Source organism: Aquarana catesbeiana, linkage group LG01, assembly GCF_042186555.1.
Source record: "Aquarana catesbeiana isolate 2022-GZ linkage group LG01, ASM4218655v1, whole genome shotgun sequence".
Taxonomy (NCBI): Eukaryota; Metazoa; Chordata; class Amphibia; order Anura; family Ranidae; genus Aquarana; species Aquarana catesbeiana.
In genome coordinates this window covers 297,290,544-297,317,901 of record NC_133324.1, presented here as the reverse complement: position 1 = coordinate 297,317,901, position 27,358 = coordinate 297,290,544, and the positions used below count along the sequence as shown (strand labels likewise).

The 27,358-nt window shown below is 40.8% G+C and overlaps 1 protein-coding gene across 3 annotated transcripts in view; it reads right to left on the bottom strand.

The window, feature by feature from the left end:
* The window catches only part of TTC28 (tetratricopeptide repeat domain 28), an 832,034-nt gene that overhangs the window by 66,654 nt on the left and 738,022 nt on the right, over positions 1–27,358 (bottom strand). For all 3 annotated transcript variants that reach the window (XM_073629346.1, XM_073629347.1, XM_073629348.1), the window contains one exon: positions 13,071–13,215. In XM_073629346.1, the coding sequence (XP_073485447.1) occupies positions 13,071–13,215 (145 nt within the window). The remainder of the gene's footprint in view (positions 1–13,070; positions 13,216–27,358) is intronic.

Here is a 27,358-nt window from a genome sequence, read left to right as displayed (position 1 = left end):
GGAGTATTATGCAAAAAAAAGTTATTAGTTAACCCACAAATGTTTTTTTTTTTTTTACCACTACTATTTTTTTTATATTGGCTGGTGAAATTTACAAATGCAGCCATTTAGAAATTGGATGAAATGTTTAAAACTGGGAAACACTTTTTTAAAGATAAAAGAAGCGCAGTTGTGAGGTCAGGCACTGATGTGGACGAGAAGGCCTGGCTCGCAGTCTCAGCTCTAATTCATCGCAAAGGTGTTCTATTGGGTTGAGGTCAGGACTGTGCAGGCCAGTCAAGTTCCTCCACCCCAAACTCGCTCATCCATGTCTTTATGGATCTTGCTTTGTGCACTGGTCCAAATCATTTGGTGGAGGGAGGATTTTGGTGTGGGGTTGTTTTTCAGGGGTTGGGGTTGGCCCCTTAGTTCCAGTGAAGGGAACTCTTAAGGCGTCAGCATACCAAGACATTTTGGGCAATTTCATGCTCCCAACTTTGTGGGAGCAGTTTAAGGATGGCCCCTTCCTGTTCTAACATGACTGCTCACCAGAGCACAAAGCAAGGTCCACAAAGACATGAGTGAGCGAGTTTGGGGTGGAGGAACTTGACTGGCCTGCACAGAGTCCTGACCTCAACCTAATAGAAAACCTTTGAGATGAATTAGAGCGGGCTGCGAGCCAGGCCTTCTCATCCAATATCAGTGCCTGACTTCACAATGCGCTTCTGGAAGAATGGTCAAACATTCCCAGAAGACTTGAAGCTGTTATAGCTGCAAGAGGTGGGCCAACTCAATATTGAACCCTATGGACTAAACCTGGGATGCCATTAAAGTTCATGTGCGTGTAAAGGCAGGTGTCCTAATAGTATTGGTAATATAGTGTATCTACTGGTGTATCTATGATTGAGCAGTTGACATGCAGTTCAATTTTCTTGAAAGTTATTTATTTATTTATTTTTTTTTTTACAGGATTTGCAATGTATGTATTTTTTTTTCTCAGACGCTATGGCATAACTGGCTCTGATGAAGTCATCTTTCAGCAATTCCTTTGTACAGAGGTTTTCTAATGGAAATGTGACAGCTTCTCTTGGTCAGTGATGCTGTATAGTAAATCATTATAGTGGTTAATGATACAGAAATGGCTGCCAAACTGCTGTTGGAAAACATGGTTTCATCAGTGAGTTACAAGGTACATGAATGCCAAACTGCTCATCCAACACAGCCTTGAGGAATTCATATGTTACACAGGATTTAGAATTAAAGCTGGTTCTACAATCATAGTTGTGCTCATACAGAATATTTTTTAGATGATTTTTTCTTTGTATACCATGTAGCTGTATATATACTGCCTAAACATATGAAATATTCAGTTTGGGAAAGTCTGCTGACTTTCCATCTCTAGTTACATTCTGCATGTTTTTACATTTGAAATAACATATTTACTTGTAGCACCATTTATCAGATTTTTGACATTTGTGTCATGCTGGCTGGCACCAAAACTATCCTGGGTGCCAAAAACTGAAAAAATCTTTCCATGGCATGAGCCATCTGTAGCTGCTACCAAATGCCTAAAATGAGCCAATTTTAAATGTAAAGCTGTATCTCTGTTATCCTTCCTATATTGTATATATACCATGAAGATATAGATACACGCTGCATCTTGCAAACCATAACACTCCAAAAATCATTTCAATTAAGGTCCTGTGGTGCATGCCAGGAGATGTTTACTATGGCAAAACCATTAAAGGAGCATACTGTGCATGATCCCTTCTATAACTGCATAATTATAAATAATAGATGTCTTAATTAAAGCTGAACTCCAGGCAGATGTAAAACAGAAATTCTAAAGATATATATTAGTTAAAAAACCATACAGTACAGTTTTAAAAAGTAATGTAATTATCTCTACTTCACTTTGCATGGCCCTCCTGTAATCCCCTACAGAGCAGGTCTGTGGGAAGGAGGGGAGCGTTTAGGACAATCAGGATCTGCTGCATATGTGCTGAAAGAATATGCTAATAAGAGGAATGAGCTGAGGAACAGAGATAAGTTGGTCAGCCTTCTTCTTCTTCTCCATTGTCCAGTTTCTGGGTGGGGACAGGAGGGCACCCTAGCCTTATTTCTTAACTGCAATAGGGAAAAACTCAGGAACGGCTGACACAGTGTAAGGCTTCCTGCACCCTAGGTGTCAAAAACTTAAGGATATTTAACTTTTTTTTTTTGCACACATAGATGTTTACAGGCATTTAGAGGTAGGAGCATTTAGGAGGATCACTTGCAGGTTCAGGAGAGGAGCGTTTCGGCAGAAAGAAAACTCCCAACATGCCTAAACGTGTCTAAAAGCTAGGTGCTTTTAGTGCCTAAGAAATCATTTATTTTGATGGCCAGAATAAATTAATATTCTGGCCGATGGAATGAATGAGCACCTAAACATGCCTAACGCATTTACGAAATGTGGATTTAGGCCCATTTTTGCGCTACTTTTGAGCAAATGGCCTGTGTGCATGAGGCCTTACAGTCATTGTTCAGGAGGGTGGAGAAGGGGAGGATAAGTGATTTACACTCTAGGATCTCACTGTTATTAACATCTAGATCTAAGGTGCAGTGTGGGCGGCACAGTGGTGCAGTGGGTAGCACTTTCGCCTAGCAGTAAGAAGGGTCACTGGTTCGAACTACCTGCCTGGAGTTTGCATGTTCTCCCTGTGCCTGTGTGGGTTTCCTCCGGGTACTCCAGTTTCCTCCCACACTCCAAAGACATGCTGGTAGGTTAATTGGATCCTGTCTAAATTGTCCCTAGTATGTATGAATGAGTTAGGGACCTTAGATTGTAAGCTCCTTGAGGGTAGGGACTGATGTGAATGTACAATGTATATGTAAAGCGCTGCGTAAATTGACGGCGCTATATAAGTACCTGAAATAAATAAGGACTGTGGTCTGAACCCAACTCTGAAATCAGTTTTGCTGAGATGGACCTGTTGGTGAAGATTATGCTATAACCAGGGCCCAGTTTAAGGCTGGGTTTGCACTTATGCAAATTGGATGAGGGTTTCCCGGCATCCAATTCGCATGACAGGAAACTGTGACCGAGTCTCAATAAAGCCGGTTCACACAGCTCCGGGGCAGCCGTGGTCCGCATTGGAAAAGGGTCCTGTGCATCTTTGGCTCAGTTTCAGGTGCGAATTCAGGCTAAAAATTCGGACCTGATTCGCACCTGAATCGGTGTAGAGGGACGCACCGGATCCCCTGCTGGAACCTACGGCCGCATCAGCATGAACAAAGCCTAAGGCTTTGACTCTGTCTATATGAAGAAAAATGTATACGTTGCCTTGCCTGCTTCAGGGAGCCCACTCAGCCTACCTTTACGGCCAATGACACAGTGGTGTGCAGTCTACGCTTACCATACCTTCACCGCACACTGCATACAAACCACCTGTTTGGTTAACAGCATGTTTTCTATCTCCTCTTCACAAAGCCCTGCATTTAGTTTCACAGTGAAGCTATATTTGAACTATGCACCCAACCTTGGCTATTAGGGGTTGGCATCTGAAGGCTAATTAAAAGGCAGGAGTAGATGCAGCCTGCCCGGTAATGTTGTCCCTATGGTAACATTGTTTCCTGATTCTGTGTTAATAGTTCTCTCTGGCAACCAACACAGAAGGTAATACGTAGATGTGGAAGCAACACTTCACATAGCGCTTGAATCGCCTATGGAAATTAATGAGCTTAATCTGATTTAAATTATGAGCACTGCTTGTATACAATGTAACTCATTATACAGATGGTAATTCATTGCAATAATATTGCTGTGTTTCACATGTCTATGTTCATTTATTGGTTACATGCCTAAGCAAACTCTATACTATCTTTCTTTAAAAAAAACTGTAATAAAAGACTGAACAATAAAATTATGAATATTGCAATGATAGGTACTAGAAGATGCAAAGGTGGTCAGGAACACCCAAAACTACCTATGCGGATAGAAATATATGTGGGAATTAAAGTGAAACTAAACTCTGGTATATATATATATAAAAAAAAAAAAAAAAATATATATATATATATATATATATATATATATATATATATATATATATTATTCAAGTATATAATTTTAAAGCAGAACTAAACAGTATCTAGGCACCACAAATTGAAAACACTAGAAATCACCCCCCCCCCAGCAATTCTAGCTGCACCATCTTGAGTAAGGGCAAATGATTCATGTAGCATGTACTTCCTGGAATTCATTTGCCCTTAGCTCAGACATGCAGGCAGAAAGGTGTGCTTAGCTGAGAAAGCCCCTTCTCCTCTCCTGAAGTGACGTCATCGCAGCTCTGGCCAATCACAGCGCCAGAGCAGCGATACCCAGGAGTAACCCTCAGGAGTGATGTCACCCGCCGGTGCTGTGTACAGGCACCGCAGAGAGGGCTTCGATCTCGGGTGAGTATTACATAATGAGCTAGTATGCTATGCATACTAGCTCATTATGCCTTTGTCTTGCAGGTGTTAGTTTTTTTTTTTTTCTCATGGGTTTACAACCACTTTAAACAAGTAAATATAATATAAATTCCTATCTATTTACTAATACTATCAGCTAGCATAGTTAATTTGAATTTTTAGCTTTAAGCACAACTTCCACCCATTATAACATTATTATATACATTATTATACATTTAGTTTAGTAAAGCAATTCAGAAAGACAAGATAATGTGAATAATACAGTAATCCCTATTGACCAGGTAGATTTTTATTCACCGAACAGCAAAAGAATAATTTGGATTGGTTGATGTGGATTACTGACAACTCCATTACTCCATTCCTTTTAAATACGTTGGTAAGTGTTTTATTAGGTAGGAGAAATTGACCTATAGATCACATATAGAAAATCCTTCCTATTAGCCCTGTATTGTTGGTAAACCAGGAATGTGACGCACATTCATTGAAAACAGGCTGAGACGGTGTGTAAGAAATTTTGTATAAATGCTTGTTACCTCAATTCTAAACATATGTAGCTCAATGTTCTCCTGCTGCAAAAATTACACGTAAAATTATTTTTGGCACTTTCATAGAAAAGTCCTGTCCAGAAGCCAGAAATCGCACAGGGAATTATAATTCTTCAAGAGGATAGCCAAAGGGTGGTATGCAACAGATTGGATCATATTTAAACTATCCAAAAAATATTTCTCTACTTCAAAGTTCCAAACAAGGCTTGAAGATGCAGGGAAAGAATACACAGATATGGGGGGGATTCTGGCATAAGATAAAGCGGTAACAAGACTACATGGAGGAGAATGCTGAAAACAATTCAGCTTGCCGAACTACAGTAAAATATTTCAGAAATGCAAAAGAGTCTATAATAAAGAAAACCTTATGTTAGAGGTTTATAGGCTCTAAAACAGAGACTAGCGTAGATGGCTCATAAGGGAGTGGCATGACGACCAAAACATGCACTGAATAAAATATATTCCTTTATAGCAGATTAATGCTGCAGAGTCAAACATAAAATGCATGCAGTCACCTACTGAAGTCACAAAGCAGGATTAACATATACTCTGATCAAAATATAAGCAGTTGTTCTGAACAAAAAAATTGGCTGGAAGTTTGTACAGGCTGCCAAAATCAACAAGTAACCCAACGTTTCTAAAAAAATAAAATAAAAAATAAAATAAAATATATATACAGTGCCTTGAAAAAGTATTCACAGCCCTTGAAATTTTCTACATTTTGTCATGTTACAACCAAAAACGCAAATGTATTTTATTGGGCTTTTATGTGATAGACCAACACAAAGTGGCACATAATTGTGAAGTGAAAAGAAAATGATAAATGGTTTTCAAAATTATTTACAAATAAATATGTGAAAAGTGCAGCGTGCATTTGTATTCTGCCCCCTTTACTCTGATACCCCCCAACTAAAATCTAGTGAAACCAATTTCCTTCTAAAGTCACCTAATTAGTAAATAGAGTCCACCTGTGTGTAATCTAATCTCAGTAAAAAAAAACAGCTGTTCTGTGAAGCTTTCAGAGGTTTGTTACAGAACCCCAGTGAACAAACAGCATCATGAAGTCCAAGGAACACACCAGACAGGTCAGGGAGAAAGTTGTGGAAAAGTTTAAAGCAGGGTTAGGTTATATAAAAATATCCCAAGCTTTGAACATCTCATGGAGCACTGTTCAATCCATCATCAGAAAATAGAAAGAGTATGGCACAACTGCAAACCTACCAAGACATGACTGTCCACATAAACTGACAGGGACAGGGAAGCTGGTCAGAGTTGATGGGAAGATGGATGGAGCCAAATACAGGGCAATCAAGAAGAAAACCATTATGCCCTGTACACACGGTCGGACATTGATCGGACATTCCGACAACAAAATCCATGGATTTTTTCCGACGGATGTTGGCTCGAACTTGTCTTGCATACACACGGTCACACAAAGTTGTCGGAAAATCCGATCGTTCTGAACGTGGTGACGTAAAACACTTAAGTCGGGACTATAAACGGGGCAGTAGCCAATAGCTTTCGTTTCTTAATTTATTCTGAGCATGCGTGGCACTTTGCGCGTCGGATTTGTGTACACACGATCGGAATTTCCGACAACGGATTTTGTTGTCGGAAAATTTTATAGCCTGCTCTCAAACTTTGTGTGTCGGAAATTCCTATGGAAAATGTGTGATGGAGCCAGATTATTAAAATGATGGGCACTGTCAGTGGAAACATTGTTATGAGAGATATTGCCTGGGAAAGTTAGAATTTCATTTTACAGTAATTTCAGGTATTATGCAAGCAATATTTAAATACATCTCCATACCACTCTATTGGGTTGATTTAATAAAGGTATAGAGGCTAGTAACAAAGCCAAGTGGGGAAGCAGGGAAGTTTTGTTTACTTCAAACAACCAATCATATGTAATAAAAGTCCTGTTTTTTTTTTTTAACTTCCATTGTATATGAACACAGTTTTACAGTTTTAGAGTAGCATTCACTTTGCAAATTGCACATACACAAACCAAAGAGAACAGCCTCTACTCATTTAGCAAAACAACCCTATTCCTTCCAAACTCTTCAATCCATATTGCACTATTGAACATAACTCTTACTCATGTTACTCATGTGACGGCACAAAGGACGGGGTCTCGGGGTGACGTCACTGGATGGCCACACCATAAGGCTATATAATAAATGGCAGACAGCAGGAGCTTACACAACGAAGTTGCGGAACACTACACTTCTTTTTTTTCTTTGGTGAATGGGGGTGGAATCTGGGGGTCCCCTTGTTAAAGGGGTCTTCCAGATTTTGATAAGCCCCCTGCCCACAACCACCATCCGGGGGTTGTCGGGAAGAGGTCTTTGTCCCCATCAACATGGGGAAAATGTGCTTTGGGGTGGGGAGGGCAGAGCCCCCCTGCCCCAAAACACCCCCCACCCAAGTTGAGGGCATGCAGCCTGGTATGGTTGGGGGGGGCGCGGCCTGGTATGGTCGGGGGGCGTTCGCTCGTACCCTCTCTTTCCTGACTTGCCAGGCTGAATGCCCGGATTAAGGGTTGGGTATAGATTTTGCCATTTAAAAAAAAAAAAATTGGTGTAGGGGGTGTCCCCTCCAAATCTTTACCAGACCTGAAGGGCCTGGTATGGACCTGAGGGTGGACCCTACTCAGTTTTTTTCACAATTTTTCTTTTTTGCCGGCAATTCTTTTTTTTTACATTCAGCTGTCAGCGTGAAATCCCGCTGACAGCTGATGACTCATCAGTTGTTAAGGAAACAGCGGCCGGCTTCCCAGCCTGCTCCTTAGCAACCAACTATATACAGTGTTTAAAGGAGAAAATTAAAAACCTGCAAAACATAACAAAATTTGCATCACAAATACAACACCAGCATTTCTGGTGTGATTCCATTGAAGTCTATTACACACAAAACGCAGGAAAAAAAAGTCCCCAACCCTTTCCAAAAACGCACATGCTGCAAAACACATAGATGTGAACATGTTCCATAGGAAACCATGTTAAATGGACTGTAAACTAAAAAATGCATAGGTGTGAACGTAGGGTTACTTTTTAACCTATTTATAAATGATATAGAGATTGAGATTAAAAGTACCATTTCTGTCTTTGCAGATGACACCAAGCTATGCAGTGGAATAACATCCTTACAGGATGTCTCCAACATTAGAACAGACATAAATGCACTGTGTGATTGCACACTAGGTGGCACATAAAGTTTAAGAACTAGAGGCAAATGGGGGAAATATGGGACTTTTCAGGTGCCCTGATACATAAATACACAGAGAAATATTTTTTATAAAGTTTAAGGTTGGTAAATGTATGCATGTTATGCATGTTATGCACGTGGAGGGCTAGAAACCTGCCTGCATCCGAGAAAAACTGCATGTGGAGTCCATGGATATTTTGGTGGATCATAGACTTAATATTAGCATACAATCCCAAGCTGTAGTTTCTAAACCAAGCAACTCACTTGCTTTTATTGAAAGAGGTATACTGTAGACTCCAGAGACAGAAACATAATCTTGCCAATGTACAAAACATTAGTAACACCTCATCTGGAATATGCAGCTCAGTTTTTTGGCACCAGTTCACAAAACAGAATGTAGGGGAAGGGAGAGAGTGTAGAGAAGGACAGTGTACTGATCAGAATGAAGGACCCCAGCTATAAAGGAAGATTAGCCAAACTGAATTTAATATATCTTAAGAAGAGGTGTTTGAAGTGATTGTAAAGGTTCGTTTTCTTTAAAATAACAAACATGTTATTATTACCTGCTCTGTGCAAGGGTTTTGCACAGAGAACCCCCTGATCCTTCTCTTTTGGGGTGCCCTGGCAGTGCTCCTGGCTCCTCCTCTTCATCGGGTGTACCCACCGAGAGCCGCTTTCCCTGGGGGCACTCGTGCGGGTGCGCTCATGAGTCCCGCTGCTGCGTCCATTGACACAGACAGCAGGATTTGGCCCCGCCCCCTGTTCTAATGTCACTGGATTTGATTGACAGCAGAGGGAGCCAATGGCTGCTTCTGCTATCAATCTATCCAATGAGGACGGAGACAGCGGCTGGAGCTGCTGGGCTTGTGCTCGTCGCTGGAATGGACGGGTTCAGGTAAGAAAAAGGGGGGGGGCTCTGGGGGGCTGCAGCACAGAAGATTATTCACCTTAATGCATAGAATGCATTAAGGTGAAAAACCTAGAGGCTTTACAACCCCTTTAAGGAGGAGATGACCATGTATAAATACATAAGGGGGCCATACAGTCACCTTTTTTTTTACTTTAGGGTCATTTTTTTACTTTAAGATAATTTTCCATGTTGGAGAAATTGGACCATGCTTTAGAAGGGGTTTTAGCATGCCTCTGGATCAAGTGTGGGTATAGGGTTCTATATATGGAAGTTTTTAATTAACCTATTCATTTTGTCTAGTGGTTAAACTCAATGAACCTTTGTCCTCTGGTAGTCTATGTAAGATGTAAAGCTGTAGCTGTAAAATGTATAAGATTTCAGGAGCTCTCTGTCTGCAGTGGCAAAGTGGTAGCACTTCCACCTGGCAGCACTAGGATCGTCAGTTCAAATCCCAACTATGGCACTACCTGCCTGGAGTTTGCATGTTCTCCCTGTCCCCGAATGGGTTTCTTCCCACACTCCAAAGACATGCTGATAGATGAATTGGCTCCTGTCTAGATTGGCCCTAGTATGTGTGCGTGTGAATGTCAGTTATGGACCTTAGATTGTAAGCTCCTTTTGAGGGCAGGGACTGATGTGAATGTACAATAAATATATTTAAAGTACATTAACAGTGCTATATAAGTATCTGTAATCAATAAATAATACATTTGTGATTCTGTTTTAGCATTAGTATCCCTTTCATAACTACACCAAATACAGCACAATTCCTTATAGCAAAGAAAGTGTAATAATTGCCAGCCTCTTATTTCTGTATTTATTTCTATATACTAAACTTTAATGGTTTTATAAATAATGTTTGTAAATGTAAATTGTTTTAGTGACAGTTACATGGCTGCTTCCATTATTCAAAATAGCTGCATCAACCAATTCTATATATCTCTGAGATAAATATTAGTTGCCTGGCTCCCTCTAGAGTTCATTAAATGGAAACTAAGTTGTATCTTCTACTACAGCAATATGAACTAATAAATAGAACAAAGTGGCCTGAAAGTCAATCAATGCAGCATTAAGATAATCAATTTCACAAATTATATCTTGTTGTTGGGAGATACTGTAAAAGTGTTCTATTTTTTCTTTCTTATGTTTTCTTAGTCACGATACAATATAGGAATAAGCACTAAGAATTAGGAATAAAATAATGGTGATGTCAATAGTTTTCTCTGAACGTCCTAATGAATAGGTGGGTTGAAACCTTAGTAACCAGATTTCCCAGAAATTTTCATTTCTTCTTAGTCAACTAATTACTGCATTGTCAATACTAGAGGTGAGCATGGTTTATAAATCCTCACTGGAGCCCTTTCTTACTATCTTTAACCCCAGATGGAAATGTTTTCAACAGAGAAGAGACCTGGACTTGGGCAAGGAATTCTGATGATCCTTTCTTTGCTTTACGTATTATAAAAATAACTATTTTATAAAAAAAATTAAGTTACTTTAACCACTTGCGATATGGCATTGTGTTACTTTAACTGACAACCGCGCAGTGTCGTGTGACACTGTACCCAAATAAAATGTTTGCCTTTTTTTCCCCTGACAAATAGAAATTTTTCATTTTAGTGGTATTCAATCACCACTTTGTTTTTAATTTTTTGCGCTATTAACAAAAAAAGACAGACAATTTGAAAAATATTTTTTACTTTCTGCTATAAAACATATCCAATAAAAAAATGTAAAAATTCAAAATTCTTCAAAAAGCTAGGTTAATATGTATTCTGCTAGCTGTTTTTGGTAAAAAAAAAAAAAAAATCCCAAAAAGGGTATATTGAATGGTTTATGTGAATGTTATAGCATCTTCAAACTATGGGATATATTTATGGAATTTTTTTTTCTATACTAGTAATGGCGGCAATCGGCGACTTATAGCGGGACTGCGATATTGCAGCGGACATATTGACACTTACTTACACTTTTGACATTTTGTGAGAACCAGGGACACTAATACAGTAAAACTTTGGTTTGGGAGTAACTTGGTTTGAGAGCGTTTTGCAAGACAAGCAACATTTTTTAATAAATTATGACTTATACAAGCGATGTCTTGATATACAAGTAGCGTATGGTCATAACTGGGTATAAAAGAGAAGAGAGGCACCTCTAAGTGTAGCTATATGGTTACATTTAATGAAAGTACAACATTTAGAAACTCACATGGTTGATGATTAAAACAGGCACATCTAAGTATGCAGGCATTCAGGGTAAAGCTGTCCAAGTGGACCATCCTCTGCACCGCCGGCTCTCACCGCTGTCAGTCTGTAATCGTGACTGGAAAGACTACCCTGCTATTGGCGTCATCCCTTCCATGCTGTGCTGCATGAGCTCTTCAAGCCTCGCTTTCAGATCGCTCTACTGCAGGGTAGTCTTTCCGGACACGATTACAGACTGACAGCAGTGAGAGCTGACGGTGCGGAGGATGGTCTATGTGGACAGCTTTACCCCGGATCCCTGCATACTTAGATGTGCCTCTTTTAATCATCAACCATGTGAGTTGCTAAATGTACCTTCATTAAATGTAACCATATTGCTACACTCAGAGGCGCCTCTCTTCTCTTATATACTCTGTAGCTCCTGCTGGATTTTGCTTCTCATCCCCATGTGGAGGCTTCCATTTGTGAATGGACATTTTATGGTTACACAACCTGGTCACATTGCTATAAACTTTTTTATGGACTATAAACTGAAGAACCTATGAATAAATGGTTGTGGAACGAATCATCTGAGTTTCCATTATTTCTTATGGGGAAATTCGCTTTGCTATACAAGTGCTTTGGATTACAAGCATGTTTCTTGAATGAATTATGCTCGCAATCCAAGATTTTACTGTACAGTGATCAGGGCTAAAAATATGCACTACCACTGTACTAAAGACTGTACTAATGACCCTGGCTGGGAAGAGGTTAAACATCTAGGGCAATCAAAATGTTAACTGCGTGCCTAGCCAATGTTTTTATGTACACAGTGTGCTGCTTTCACTAGGGGAAGAGACCGATTGTAGTCTCTGCTTTTTTTTTGCACTTACATAATTACTTAGGTACTGTAAGTGCAAATAGGGACTTGCCATAAGAAAAAAAAAGTTTCGTACATTGGCAATTGTTGAATCGATAAAAACCTTGTAAAAACCTTTTCCTATGTAAAAATATGTGTTGTCATATCACTTTTCAAACAAGATCAAAAGCACTGAGGAAGGTCCCGTGTATTGGCTTTCATTCATCCCAATATAGAGGTACTGTCACCATAGTAGGGGAGACTTCACACTCCCCATTTGCTATGGTGATACCAGCCTGAACACCTAATGTACCAGGCTGATAGTATTCAGAGAAGGGGTTCCTGCATATGTTTTTTATTTGCACAATTTTTTTTGCACAAGACTCTGTTGTCTCTAAAAAAAATTCAAACCTGATGCACCCTGCAAGAGAAGATCCATCTCTGGCAACCCTCGCCTTCTACCTTCTTCCTGTTGAAGATGTGGACAATGGCACTGAGAAAAAGAGGAGGCAGGAAACAAGGGCTACCAGTGAGGATTTAATGTAGAATACTGAGGGTTCATTTTTTTAAAGACTGGTCCCAACCATCAACTCCACGCCCTCGCCCCAATTGCCTGGGTTCTTCTACATGGAGCACCCTTTTTTCCTTTGCCACTGTAGCAAAAAGACTCAAATTTCAGTGGCACGCTGGTCAGCTGACATCACCGCCCTTGCAGGCCACTGTTTACTAACTCCAGCCCCATAACCTCCATATGGACCTGGAGCTTGAGGAATAGTCTGCAAGAGCCTTTGTATTGTACCTGCAATGCACTCATGTTCTTGTGCAAAAATATTAATAAATGTAAAAAAAATATATTTTATTAATGTGGATGCATTTATTATTTATTTTCAAAAGCTGAAATATGCCCATATGGATCAATGTAATAGCCTTACCCCTTCCATTGGTGCCAGCAGCAGATCATACAGGGCACGCAGAGGTGGTTTGTTGAGACAGCTTTGTTTTCGGGGCAAGGATGAGGTGTTGTCTTTTACTGGAGACATAGTGTTACTAAACAGGCTTGTCATACTTTGGCAACTTCTATAAAGTGAACAGAAAAGAACATCTAATGAATTACATGTTGTATGCAAGTTTAATGAAAAACATACATCATATATAAAATATAAATAAAGTATCATGACAATAAAGGTTTTACATGCATTAAAGTTGACTTAGAAAATTCTGAATGACAGGACCATATAGGTTTTATGCTTCGGGGTCTTTCTGAATTCATCACCAGCTATTGTTTGGGACAAAGATAATTTTTCTCTTCAGTTTTGGGATTTCCCCTGAAGGTGGCACTATTCTGTAGTTAAAGCTGAAATGTAGCCATATACAACACACCATGTGCAATACATGCTCTAGTGTTTTTTTTCTGAACATATCTGTAGGATATGTATAGTGTATATACTGTATATATATATATATATATATATATATATATATATATATATATATATATATATATATATATATATATACACACACAAACACACACACACTCACCAGCCACTTTATTAGGTACACCTGTTCAATTGCTTGGTAACACAAATTGCTAATCGGCCAATCACATGGCAGCAACTCAATGCATTTAGGCATCTAGACGTGGTGAAGATCAAACCGATTATCAGAATGGGGAAGACAGGGGATTGCATGGTTGTTGGTGCCAGACGGGCTGATCTGAGTATTTAAAAAAAAGCTGTTCTATTGGGATTTTCATGCACAATCATCTTACAGAGGTTTACAGAGAATGGTTTAAGAGGTAACAGAGGTACACTGGACTGGTGGAGTGAGCAACAGCTCTCCATGTCCCTCCGAATGCATCACATACATCAGTACAAGTGTGAAGTGGTATGGGAGGAACTCTGCACATTCACTTTACACAAGTGGCTCATCTCTGAGTCAGGACACTGCTTTAATATTTGATTTCTCACATGACTGTACCCCCTGCCTGGTCCCGGACATGGGTCAACATGCCTTCAGGTGAGGTGTTACCCCACATGCATGGGCACAGCCCACAAGCACAACCTAAAGCAGGTCCAAAGCAGGTCCAAAGAGTCCAGACAGTGACCATGCAATCATAAAACTTAACATTCTAGTGCAGTAATAGTAACTTAAATCCGATTTAGGACTTATTTAAAATGAGTTAAGGCTTGAATTTGCATTGAAAGGATACAGTCTGTCTTTATAATATTCAATTAAAGCAAATTTCAAGCCAAAACTTTTTTCTTCTGGAATTAGATGTCGGGAAGGATTAGGACTCCTGCCTGTTCTTTCTGCTATTTGGGTTTCCATAAGGCTGGATTCCCACCTATGCATTTTTGGTGCTTTTTGCATTTTAAAGATTTGCACTACAGTCCATTTAAAATTGTTTCCTATGGAACACGTTCTGTAGTGCAATTCTGCAAAAATTCAAAAAGCACTAAAAATGCATAGGTGTGAATCAAGCCTAATAGGGCGTACACACGGTCGGACATTGATCGGACATTCCGACAACAAAATCCTAGGATTTTTTCCGACGGATGTTGGCTCAAACTTGTCTTGCATACACACGGTCACACAAAGTTGTCGGAAAATCCGATCGTTCTAAACGCGGTGACGTAAAACACGTACGTCGGGACTATAAACGGGGCAGTGGCCAATAGCTTTCATCTCTTTATTTAGTCTGAGCATGCGTGGCACTTTGTCCGTCGGATTTGTGTACACACGATCGGAATTTCCGACAACGGGTTTTGTTGTCGGAAAATTTTATAGCCTGCTCTCCAACTTTGTGTGTCGGAAAATCCGATGGAAAATGTGTGATGGAGCCCACACACGGTCGGAATTTCCGACAACACGCTCCGATCGAACATTTTCCATCGGAAAATCCGACCGTGTGTACGGGGCATTAGAGAGATTTACCCTCATTTCCGGCCCTGCTGACAATGGTTTCACCAGACAGCAAGTGAGGGAAAATCTACAACAGGGTCACATGCAGACATTAAAATCTATCCCAGGTTCTAGCTGTCACCTACCCTACTTAAAAGCACTTTTATTTTATTTTGCTGTTGGATAGTTTCTTTCACTTGCTGCCTAGTAAAATGTTGTTATGAGGAAAAGAAGCAAAGACAAATTTCTCTAATAGAGTCCAGAAAAGCAAAAAAACTGACAGGGGTTCTAACCCTTCCCCATACTATTCAAAATTAAGGGAAAAAAAATGGATTGCAAAGCTCTCATTGTGGGGCAGGGTGCACAACACGTGTTTTTTCCTTCAGTCAATACTTATATACCATTTTTTTGTAAACCACTAAACAGATGAAATAAGAAAATTAGCCAGAACATAATATAAATGCGTTATAAAATAATCACTTTTTAAACATCTTTCTGAAAGGGTCTCATAATACGCTCTAATTTTAATTTTCTTCAATGTAACCCTCAATATTTTTATTGGAGGTTTCAATTATGAACATTATGAGAATCTTATCTGAATTCACCTCCTAGCTAGACAGTAAATTTCGCAGGAAGACTGCTGTAATGTGGGTTGCTATGACAATCTGAAGAGGACAGGACAGAAACGCAGTAAAATGAAGAATAATACATGCGTGTTTTCCCATCTTTGCACTTTGAAAAGTTCATTATTGAAATACTGCCCGCAATATTAAGCCATTACTTGTACAGATGTAAGGTACAAAGTCAGAGTTAATTATGACCGAACATTTTACTTAATAGTTAACGGCAATCTGGATACTGATAATATTTTGTAATGAACAAAAGATGTGAAAGGTTCAGCATTTAGAGAGGCATGCATTTTCTTTGAATCTGTTATAGCTGATATATTTCCATCTGCACCCCACTGAACTCCTAAATATTGCATTTTTGTATCATGCAAATGGCATTGATCCATAAAGTGCACTGTGCAGCAATTATCTTATACAAAACCAAGCCTGTCATAACAAACACCGCAGTCCTTTTTGTGTGCTTGGCCAAAAATGTAAAAGTACAAATAATGTTTATCTATGGTAGGGGTCTCCAAACTTTCTAAACAAAGAGCCAGTTTAATGTCCTCCAGGCTTTAGGGGGGCCAGACTGTGGCTTGTGGGAGTAGAAAAGGCCTTGCCATCAATGGGAATAAGCAATACCCCATCAGGGGTTTTAGTAGGAGGAACAATGCCCCTTTGTTGGTATCAATGACAGGAACAGTGTCCCATTGTTGGTGTCATTGGGAGGAATGGTGCCCCGTCATTGGTGTCAGTGGGAGGAATGGTGCCCCGTCATTGGTGTCAATGGGAGGAATGGTGCCCCGTCATTGGTGTCAGTGGGAGGAATAGTGCCCCATGGGCCAGATCAAGGCAAGCAAAGAGCCGTACTTGCCCCCCAGGCCACAGTTTGGAGACCACTGATCTAAGGGCACACAAATAAGTTTTCGAGCAGTATAGGAATTTGCAGTAAACACAATACACTGCTAGGCCACAAAGGACACATGCGCTCCACATTGTAACCCTTTGCAGCCACTTTCCCATCCACTTAGGGGCTTGTTCACACTTGACTAAATTTCTGACGCTCAACAAATGCTCCTGTAGCGTTTGTATGGCGTTAGTATGGGCGTCAGACAGGCGTCAATGAGCTTTAGAATGCATTTTACAAGTGTTAAAAATGGTCCCTTAACGCCCTATACACGGTTTCATAGTGTTTGATGAGCGTTAAAACTGCTCCACAATGGAAAGTGATAGAAATAAACAAGTTTTAATGTGCTGCAACCGCACCAAGACCTTGCCAAAAATGCTTGCCAGAGCGTTTGCGGAGCATTACCATAGACCTGAATGGGAGGCGTTGAAAGGCTTCAAACGCCTCCTGACTCGACACGAGGCTTCGATTTTGAAGGGACGCTAACGCTTAGTGTGAACAGCACAATGTGCTTTTGAGGGGCGTTTTTAATGCTTGTCAAACTCCTCTCAAACGCCCTTCAAACGACTGCTCTTAATGCCAGTGTGAACTCAGCCTTAGTAATCCTATGAATATACAGTACTTATATCCCGCATTCCATTTTACCTGTGTCGTGTTTGCAAAAAGAAAGGAATGTTGATGGTTCCTTAGGGAAATTTTTCCTCAATGCCTGCCCTGATGACAATGTTGTTATCTGAGCTGGAAGTGAGTAAACCTCTCCAATGGGTACACAAAGACAGTATAGCTGATGGGGGTTGTAGCCTTCCTCTGCCCAACTAAACAATACTGCTGACATCCCATTCAAAATTCAAACCATGGGATTTATACAAGTTCAAAATAAAAATCCACAGCACTTCTTTCCTACCGAGGAGAGAGAACTGATCACCTCCTCTAATGAGGTTATCTACCCTTATCTACTCTTTCCATTATCTGTACATTAAGAGATTCAGAATTCTGCTAGAATTATGGGTTCACACAAAATAATTCTGTACATATTTTTTCCAAATTTATTAGCGTAAAGATAATCTCTTAAGTGATCACATAGTCTTCTGGTAGTTCTACACAAAGGCTGTAACTGACATTTAGTACATAACAGTACATAAACTACATGCCTGATATTGCAATTACCTAATTGTTTACTTTTATATGATTTCTGAGGGACATAAGATTTAATAGTATGGGGATCCCCTAGCCACTTGGTGAAAGATGACTACCCAGTGTAGGTGCTTTTCTACATGCACCGCTGGTTTTAAGATCTCACCAAAGTCTGAATCATTAAGACTGAAACAGTGACAGTCTCTCGTGTGCTTTTTTGTTACATACATTCTAAAACTCTTTGACAACAAGTTCACATATACTGAGTGAGGTGGCTTTAACAGTAAGGCTGAGAATGCTGTATGTGAACATGCATTAAGTGGTGCTAGTATAGGGTTGTCTCATAAACATAATTATCTGAGAGGTCCCTAAATTAGGTTTAATTAGTAGTGTGATAATAATTCAGAATGGGCACCCCAAAATGCTGTGTGAGACGACTCACTGCAGCCATGTTCAAAATTCTTAAGTCCGCCATGACATTTTGTAACACTAGGAGAACACATAAAAACAGCGATTCTCTTTACATAATCCCAAGAAGGCATCATGTATAATTAACAAACTTTTAGCTTCATTTCAAACACCATTCGGTACTTTTAAAAAATTTGCAGAATCTAACACAATGTGCATCTCAGTCTTCTGGCTATCATAAAACTTTCAAGCTTTCAGGCTTGAGTAACTAGAAGCTTAACCAACATCCCTCTTCGCTAACTGTATCAGATTTATCTTCTGTTGTAAATAGCTCAGCTGGTGGAACAGCGAATACACATTTCTGGATGTCTGATATTAGCAAAGAAAACAAACTTCAGTGTTTTTCATAACACCTGAGCTGATAAGAGTACAACCAGAACAAGGACATATTTTCCTGTATCAGGTAATTAGCAGCAATTTAAGCCCAAACACCACTATATTAGAAGGTACTGGAGACAAACTGGGCACATCCCCTCTCCTGGGTGCTTTAGGGAGCTGTCACTACGTGGCCATAAACATGGTGACACCCCACCAGCCACTCCTCAGAACTTCTCATTGGTCAGTTCATTTCTGTCCACACCCTCCTTATGCTCACTGATTGGGCTCTTCAGAATGTACAGAACCAGGATATTGTTATGTATTTTCACCCTTAATTCCTTTTTATTTCTCTGTTGCAATGTTGTCTCTTTGTTCATTTATAGTACTCTTTCTATGAAAATATTTTGTTTGCACCGTTTTACCATTTCTGTTATTAACCACTTGCTTACTGGGCACTTAAACCCCCCTCCTATCCAGACCAATTTTCAGCTTTCAGCGCTGACGCACTTTGAATGACAATTGCGCGGTCATACAACACTGTATCAAAATGACATTTTTATCATTTTTTCACCACAAATAGAGCTTTCTTTTGGTGGTATTTGATCACCTCTGCAGTTTTTTTACTTTTTGTTAGAAAAATGTAAAAAACTGAATTTTTAAATAAAAAACATTTTTTTTTTATATTTTGTTATAAAAAATTTAAAACAGGTTATTTTTCTCCTTCATTGATCTACGCTGATGAGGCGGCAGTGATGGGCACTGATAGGCGGCAGTGATGGGCACTGATGAGTGGCAGTGATGGGCAGCACTGCCAGGTGACACTGATTGGCACTACAGGTGGGCATTGATAGGTGGCACTTCTGGGCATTGATAGGTGGCACTTGTGGGCACTGTTAGGTGGCACTGTGGGCACTGTTAGGTGGCACTGTGGGCACTGTTAGGCAGCACTGTGGGCACTGTTAGGTGGCACTATTTGGTGGCACTGATGAGGCAAATGTGCCTCTTCCACTTGGGGAACGTTGTCCCTTACATCAGAGCCGGTGATCGGCTTTTTTTTCTACTCAAGCTGAGTAGAAAAAAAAAAACTATTACCGATCTTTTGTTTACATCATGTGATCAGCTGTCATTGGCTGACAGCTGATCACATGGTAAGGGGTCGGGACCGGCCCCTTACTTGGATCGGTGATCAGCTGAGTCTCAGTGACTCAGTGATCACACCGCACTCGGCGCGTGCAGGGAGTGTGCAGAGGGGAGGCTGTCATATGACGGCCTCCCGGGAATTCAGGTCCGCGCTGTGGCCGTTATTCGGCCATAGCATGGATGTGTAGTGGTTAAACAATATTTTGGAAAGTGTTTATATTGTCTCTAATGCACTAATGCAGAACCTAAAGAATCCCCGTCTCTTCGAAGTGCTACTATATGGTAAATCTCTGGATATGTCTGTCTGTGGCTACAGTGTGTATTACAGACAGTTATTTAAAATCATAATTGTTATCTCTAATATTGTTTAAATTCTTTATTTAAGGTATGCGGTTGAACATAGTAGTAGGGCGTGACAAACCAAAGTCAATGGAATCCATTAATAAACAATAATACAACCATATCAAAGAATCAATGGATATCAACAAAATAATAGACAAGGTTCCAGTACAGAGGTAATAAAAAGAACCTGGACGCCGCACACCATAGAAGGCATCTTTATTGATTGAAGAAATAACATCCAAATGCAGTCACCTCATGTACAGGAAGGAACAGGAAAAATAACTAACACGTTTCACGCCCCATCATGGCGCTTTTGCTATGCATAAGCGCCATGATGGGGCATGAAACATGTTAGCTATTTTTCCTGTTCCTCCCTGTACATGAGGTGACTGCATTTGGATTTTATTTCATCAATCAATAAAGATGCCTTCTATGGTGTGCGGCCCTCCAGGATCTTTTTCTTTCCTCAAGCTTGTGCAGAGCCAGCACCTGTGGGTTCTATTAGGACGGGTGTCTTGATACGCATTTGAGAGATTGGAGCGGCAATCTTATGCTTAAAGTTTGAGTACAGCAATATAAGGTATCCGTAAACTGTGGGCAATAGCCTCTAAAACAAATATATATCCTGTTTTATAACCTGTAGTGTGGTGGAAAACCAACAGAGAAAAAAATGTATTTGTCAGGAACATAACAGGGGAAAAAAATAAGAAAAACACTAACTAGCAGGTACCTAACCACTGTGAAGTGGGGAGCAAAACATGGACGATGTACAAAATATGGCTCTTAGCCCCATCCTCACTGTAGCAGCACCTAATGATCAACGCATACCCTAAGGGCAGCTGCCAGTTGTTCCATTGGCTGAATATCGTTCACCCTGGCAAACCACTGTGACATCATAGGTGGAGATTGCTGTTTCCACAAGCTGGGGATGCATGCCCTAGCTGCATTCAGAAGATGTTTTAGCAGGGATTTAAGGTATCGCTTACTGTACATTGGGGTCAAGTTTGGGAGCACTGCTGCTGGATTGTCATACAGGGAATTGTCTGTAAGATTGTAAACTATCTGCAGGAACTGTTGCCATAATGAGGCCAGCTTCAGACAGTCCCAGAAGATGTAGAATTGTGTGCCAGTCTGGGTACTACATCTCCAGCATAAGGGGCTATGTCCCGGGAATATTGACGCTAGTACTGACGGAGTCCTGTGCCAGTGTGTGAAAATTTTAAATGTGATCTCCTGCACAGGGAAGACTTATGAGTAAAGAAAAGGATACCGTTCTTTTGGTCCTCTGTAAACATAACGTAAGTCACTTTCCCATTTACTCAAATAGAGGGGATTGTGTTGAGGTGTGACTGCAAGTAAAACACCATAAGAATAGGATAGTGATTTCCATAAGGGGTTATCTCTTTTTTTAAAATCAAATAATTTTATTATTTTGCTTTCAGTCAGCTTGCACTTAGATAGTGGTCCCATGAGCTGGAAAATCTGTGTGCAAGGTGAGGCTGAGAATGCCAACATTGCGCATCAGTGATTTCCCAGTGTGATTTTAACCAGTCATTTGTCACAAGTTGATGAAGGTGGCCAGGGTCTGACACCACATCTGTCATAGGTAGGTGGTAGAAATAGCTTAGAGGCCTCCAGGAATATTACCAAATGTTTGGTCCCAAGAACATGCATCAAGTGTGCCTCCGAGTTATGGGGAAATACAAGGAAGATCCATGTGATTAGGCATTTTAGCTGTCACACCAAGTAATATAAAAACATATCTGGCAGAGCCATAGCAGCTTCCTCTATAGGCCTTTGCAGTGTGGCTATCTTCAATGTAGTCACAAAAATCAAGACAGCAACTGGATGGATGGAGTTAGGTCAGCTGCACTGTGGGTCATGCAGGTGGTTCAGAACAGATGATACTCCTCAATGAGTCCCACAAGCATGTCATTCCTATATAGACAGCTGAAGTACGTCCATTCACTCCAGCCAGGCTATGACATTCCTATATAGACAGCTGAAGTACGTCCATTCACTCCAGCCAGGCTATGAGTATATCGCCAGCCACAAGTCATCCAATGCCAGCAAGTCCCGTGCTGGTTACTTCCTTGGGTTCCTCTCAGATAGTTGGGCATACGGTGCATCAGGGGTTTGGGGGGGGGGGGGTATTTTCTGTTCCTGTGTCTACATATGTTTCGTTCATCCTCCAGAAATATGAGCTGCCTTCTTAACTTGGTTCCTGTAATGGTCTGCAAATCTTCTCCCTCCTGTTTACTACTACTTCCCAACTGTCCAACTCATCTACTAATGATTTGAAGAGAAAAATATAGTGACAAATAAAAAAATGGAATGCAAATGAGATATTAATAGTGTGGCTGAAAAAATAATCCTCTAGCATCAGCATCAAATCATTAGTAGATGACTCTGACAGTATTATACCATTTTGTATTATATAGTTTTTTGATGTTTGGCGATATTCACATAATTTTTTATTTTTAATGTATTAAGTGAGTTGTGCACGAGGTGACTTATTCTTTATATATAATTTGATTAGAGCGCATCAATATTTTTTTATTATACCAGCTTCTACATACTGTCTTCCTCTGCTGTTCTCTTCCCATCAGCAAGCCCCCTTTGAGCATGTGACCCACAGTTTATAAAGGCCTATAAGCCTGCCCATACAAATTAATGATAGGCTCAGGATGACCCATACAACTAACTACATCCTGTCTCAAATCAACCTGTCCTCCAGCACCTCTCACTGGTCAAACAAGGTGTCACTTTTGACAGAATGCAGGTGGTCACACCCCCAATGCCATTCTGTCATTTCTTCCCACCAAATTAAACCCAGCCAGGCTTAAACCAAATAGGGTAATGCCTGGAATGTTCACCTAACTCTAACCCTCTCTAACTATTTAGCACACACCTAAGTAGGTGGGCGCTACATAATATTAAATCATTGGCATATAGACCGATACATTCAGGTATTTACCCAAGGTAAATGCAGATGAAGTGCTCCAATTGTTTTCTGCTATTGGCAAGGGTCTCTATTGCTTTTGGTAAAGCTTTAGATTTAGCTGGCCGGCATCCTACCAATTAAAAGAGTGAAGGATAGGGAAAAATAAGACTTAGTGAGGGAATAGAGAATAGTAATCCTTACTTGTGTACTAGAACTTACATACTACCCCAAATGAGTTCAAGTCCTTTTGGGTATTAAGGACAACTCCTCCACATTTATAAGCCTTCCAAACTGTTGATTTTTTTTGTTTCAAAAATGTTAGTGCTTTCCATTCATTTACTGTTAGGGCCCTTTCACACTGGGGCGGTTTGCAGGCGCTATTGCACTAATAATAGCGCCTGCAAACTGACCCAAAAGTGCCGCTGCTTTCATTCCAGTGTGAAAGCCCCGAGGCGATGCGCTGGCAGGACGGTAAAAAAAGTTCTGCTAGCAGCGGTGAAGGAGCGGAGTGTATACCGCTCCTTCACCGCTCCTGCCCATCGAAATCAATGGGACGGCGCGGCTATACCGCCGGCAAAGCGCCTCTGCAGAGGTGCTTTGCGGTGGTTTTTAACCATTTCTCGGCCGCTAGCAGGGGGTAAAACCGCCCCGCTAGCGGCCGCATACCGACGGTAAAGCGCCGCTTACAATAGCGGCGCTTTACCGCCGACGCCGCCCCAGTGTGAAAGGGCCCATAAGTAATTTTATTTGAGGGGATGCTCAATTTCTCACTTTTATGTGCTAAAAATAGTTTCTGCAGTGTGCCCAAAACTTTATATTTCTTTTGAACTAGGTAGAAATCTGACTTCTCTAGAAACTTTTAGATCTCCTAGGTCTGATGTATACAGTATATGCTATCCTTTACGGAAGAAGAGGAGGAGGTCTTGAAGTGTTAATGAGCTGATTCTTCATAAAGTGTCTGTAAATTATACAAAGTGGAAACTTCTTGGTTACCAATATGCTGTGCATTTTCTAATTCCACTGAGGGGAATAGTACTCCACAAAAACTGATCAAGGTATGCATGGACTGACAGAACCCTCAGTGGAGTAATTTTCTACTTTAGAATTCTTGTAGCGTTTCAGTAAAGTATGTCTACATGCAAAATATTTTGTGTCCACTAAAGTATTAAACAGAGTGAAGTGAGAAGAGGATGGAAAATTCAATCATTTTGACAACAAACTCGATTCATCTTGTGATAAAGTGATAGATTAAAAAATCAATACAATATTACAAGTAGGGTATCCGCTCTGAATCCAAGAGCAGTGCAGCATGGTTGCCACAGCTTTACAGGAAACTGCATTGGGTGGACATCAAAAGAAGGCTCACCAGGGATCTGTGGGACTTCACAGGGGGACTAAGAGAAAATGGTATGTCCAGATGCACTTATAATTAAAAGGGTTGTAAACCCTCGTTTAAAAAAAATTAAAATAACAAACATGTTTATACTTACCTTGTCTGTGCAATTGTTCTGCACAGAGCAGCCCTGATCCTCTTTTTCTGGGGTGCCCCTCCGGCGCTCCAGGCCCCTCCGCTTCATCGAGTGCCCCCACGGAAAGCTGTTTTTCCTAGGGGCACCCATGCGGGCTCGCTCCCGAGTCCTGCTGCTGCGTCCACTGACACAGACAGCTGGATTTGCCCCTTGCTCCCTGCTTTTGTGTCACTGGATTTGATTGACAGCAGCAGGAGCCAATGGCTGCTATCAATCTGTCCAGTGAGGAGAGAGACAGTGCTGGATCCGTTGAGCTAGTGCGCATCACTGGATCGGATCGGGCTCAGGTAAGAAAAAGGGGGGGGGGGCTGCAGCACAGAAGGTTTTCATTCTATGCATTAAGGTGAAAAACCTAGAGGCTTTACAACCACTTTAAGCTCTGGAGCACATATTTTTTTTTAGGGAGGCCATAGTTCTAAGCATGCATGAGTGTACAATCTTCCATTTGTTTCAATTCACAGTGACTTATAAGGCAGAGCAGATTTTTGTATTCCCATTTCAATGTCTAATCAGTATAACAAGATAAGATTTTAATTTTTTTTTAAATCAACAACAAATATCACGGTTCTGGTCTAGCCATGGAAGTTAGCCATGGAAGCTGGATAGCTTTTTCCATAAGTAAGAAAAAGGCCAATTCCCTCTCTTATCTCAATATAAAGAGCTCCAGAATAAGTAATGGTTTCTTTTATCTTGAAGGGAGGTTTTATTGCTTCACTTGCCTTACTGATGCTGAGACAGCATCTTCTTTGTCTCTATAGTCAAGTATACTTTTCTGAGACTGCTATTGATTTCCCACACAACCCAGGCACTGGCTGAGTCTACTTTCCAGGTTTAAATTGTAAATAATAAACGACAAGTGAGAAACAAAGACTAAAAAAAAGTTTTAAGGCTTTTTCCCACTGTTGAATCACTAAACGTTTGGTTTCAGTGTGCAGACAGCCATCAGTTTGTGGGTGCAGTGATATACAGTGTGGGGGTGGTGCAATGCTCATTTCAGGACATCACACTGTTTACTTTTGTTTTCTTTTTTTTTTTTTTGCTTTATTTGAAGTACACAAAGTGACATTTTATGACACTTCATTCAAGTCTTTGCATAGCATTGCGGTGACTTGTGATGCCTTCCTCTGCACTGCAGTATAATGCTACATATCTACTGTACTTTTTACCACAGCTCACTGCTCATTAGAAATCATCAACTTCTGTCAGTGTTGGTCTCCTTGGTCCCTCACAGGTCTCTCTGGATTCCTTCTACTGACCTCCAGTGGCAGCTGGTGGGTTCTTGTTTGGGGGGGCAGCAAACAACTGAACCCCCCCGCCGCTGTCTGCTGGCACATACCCCATCTAGACATCTGAGGAGCGGAGGGGGATTGGGCATCCAAAGGCGTAGCGGCGGGGACCGGGCATCTGAGGCGTAGCGGCAGGGCCTGGGCATCCATGGAGCAGCGGCAGGGACCGGGCATCCATATATCGGCTCTTCTCCTCCTCGCTTCCACCATTTCCCCCCCTCCTCCTAGGCGTCCAATAAGAATGCCTGTCCTTTCAGCCAATCAGGTGACGAGTATCATACCCGATTGGCTGGGATCAGTGTTGCAACAGCAAATATTTATTCGCTGTCGTAACACACCTGGGTGGGATGGGAGCGCACTCTCTGTGACCCGATCCCACTCTATTTTGAAGCCTAATAGAGCCTCTGACTCTAATCAGGTGCTTCAATAAAACCCCTGGCCGCTCTAATTCATGTAACCGGTGACCTGAAAGGGGCCGGACCCACGAATAGGGGGTGGCCGCAGCGGCAATGGATAGATTCATGCCATAGGTGTGTGCAGCCTCTTGCATTAGGGTGTGCACCCCAAAGCTCAAATACATATGCATGTGTATATGTACTGATGGTGTCAGTAGGGCAGTGGACAGTGTAATTTTGTTAATTTTCTTTTCCCAAAATTTTTGGGCTTGTGTAACTTTTTTGGGGGGGAATGAAATATCAGTGGTCTAAACAGGGGGAAATATGCAGCACACAAGGCAAATAGGGTGTGCCCAGGCACACTGGCACACCCTGTGCACACGCCTATGATTCATGCATAACATCAGCTCCATTCCATCAGCTCATCCCCCTCTGTTATTATCTTTTGTATCAATTGACCCTCCCTCCTAGATTGTAAGCTCTAATAAGCAGGGCCCTCTGATTCCTCTTGTACCAAATTATAATGTAACTGTAGTGTCTGCCTTCATTTTTTTAAGCGCTGAGCAAACTGTTGGTGCTATATAAATCCTGTATTATAATAATAATAATCTATCCATTGCATATAGGGGGTGGCGAGAAGAGAGGGGGCGGAGTCTGGGCACCCCTAATGGACCGACCGCCCCTGCTCACCTCTATATCACTGCTGTATCCTGTAAAAGTCACTAGGAGGAACCACTGTGAGCTGCAAGGGGACCAAGAAGGTTGACACTACAGGTGTGATGGTTTCCCAGTGGACCTTGGGGGGGCTTCTTATAAATGGAGAAGTGTTTAGTGGCAGGAGAGTTACGTTTTGACAAAAAAAGTGTGTGATTCAGGTTAAAAGCAAGAAAGCAGCAAAGAATAAAGCAGAAAACCCACTAAGTTAAAGTCAATATAAAATAACATTACTATAATATATATATATATATATATATATATATATATATATATATATAAATATTAGTAATGTACAGTATATACTATAGTATATTATAGTATATACATAGTATATATAGTATAGTAATGAGGAAAGAAAAAAGTGTAGCGCTGTGTTATACTTGTAAACATCAGTGTAAATCTTAGAGTCAAACACCTGTGTATATATCTATACTCGGTCCTGCTAATCCAGCCTGGCAAATATTTTTATGGCCAAGTGGGAGGAGGATGTCGTCTATGCTTTGAACCCCCCCGAGTTAGTTCTGTGGG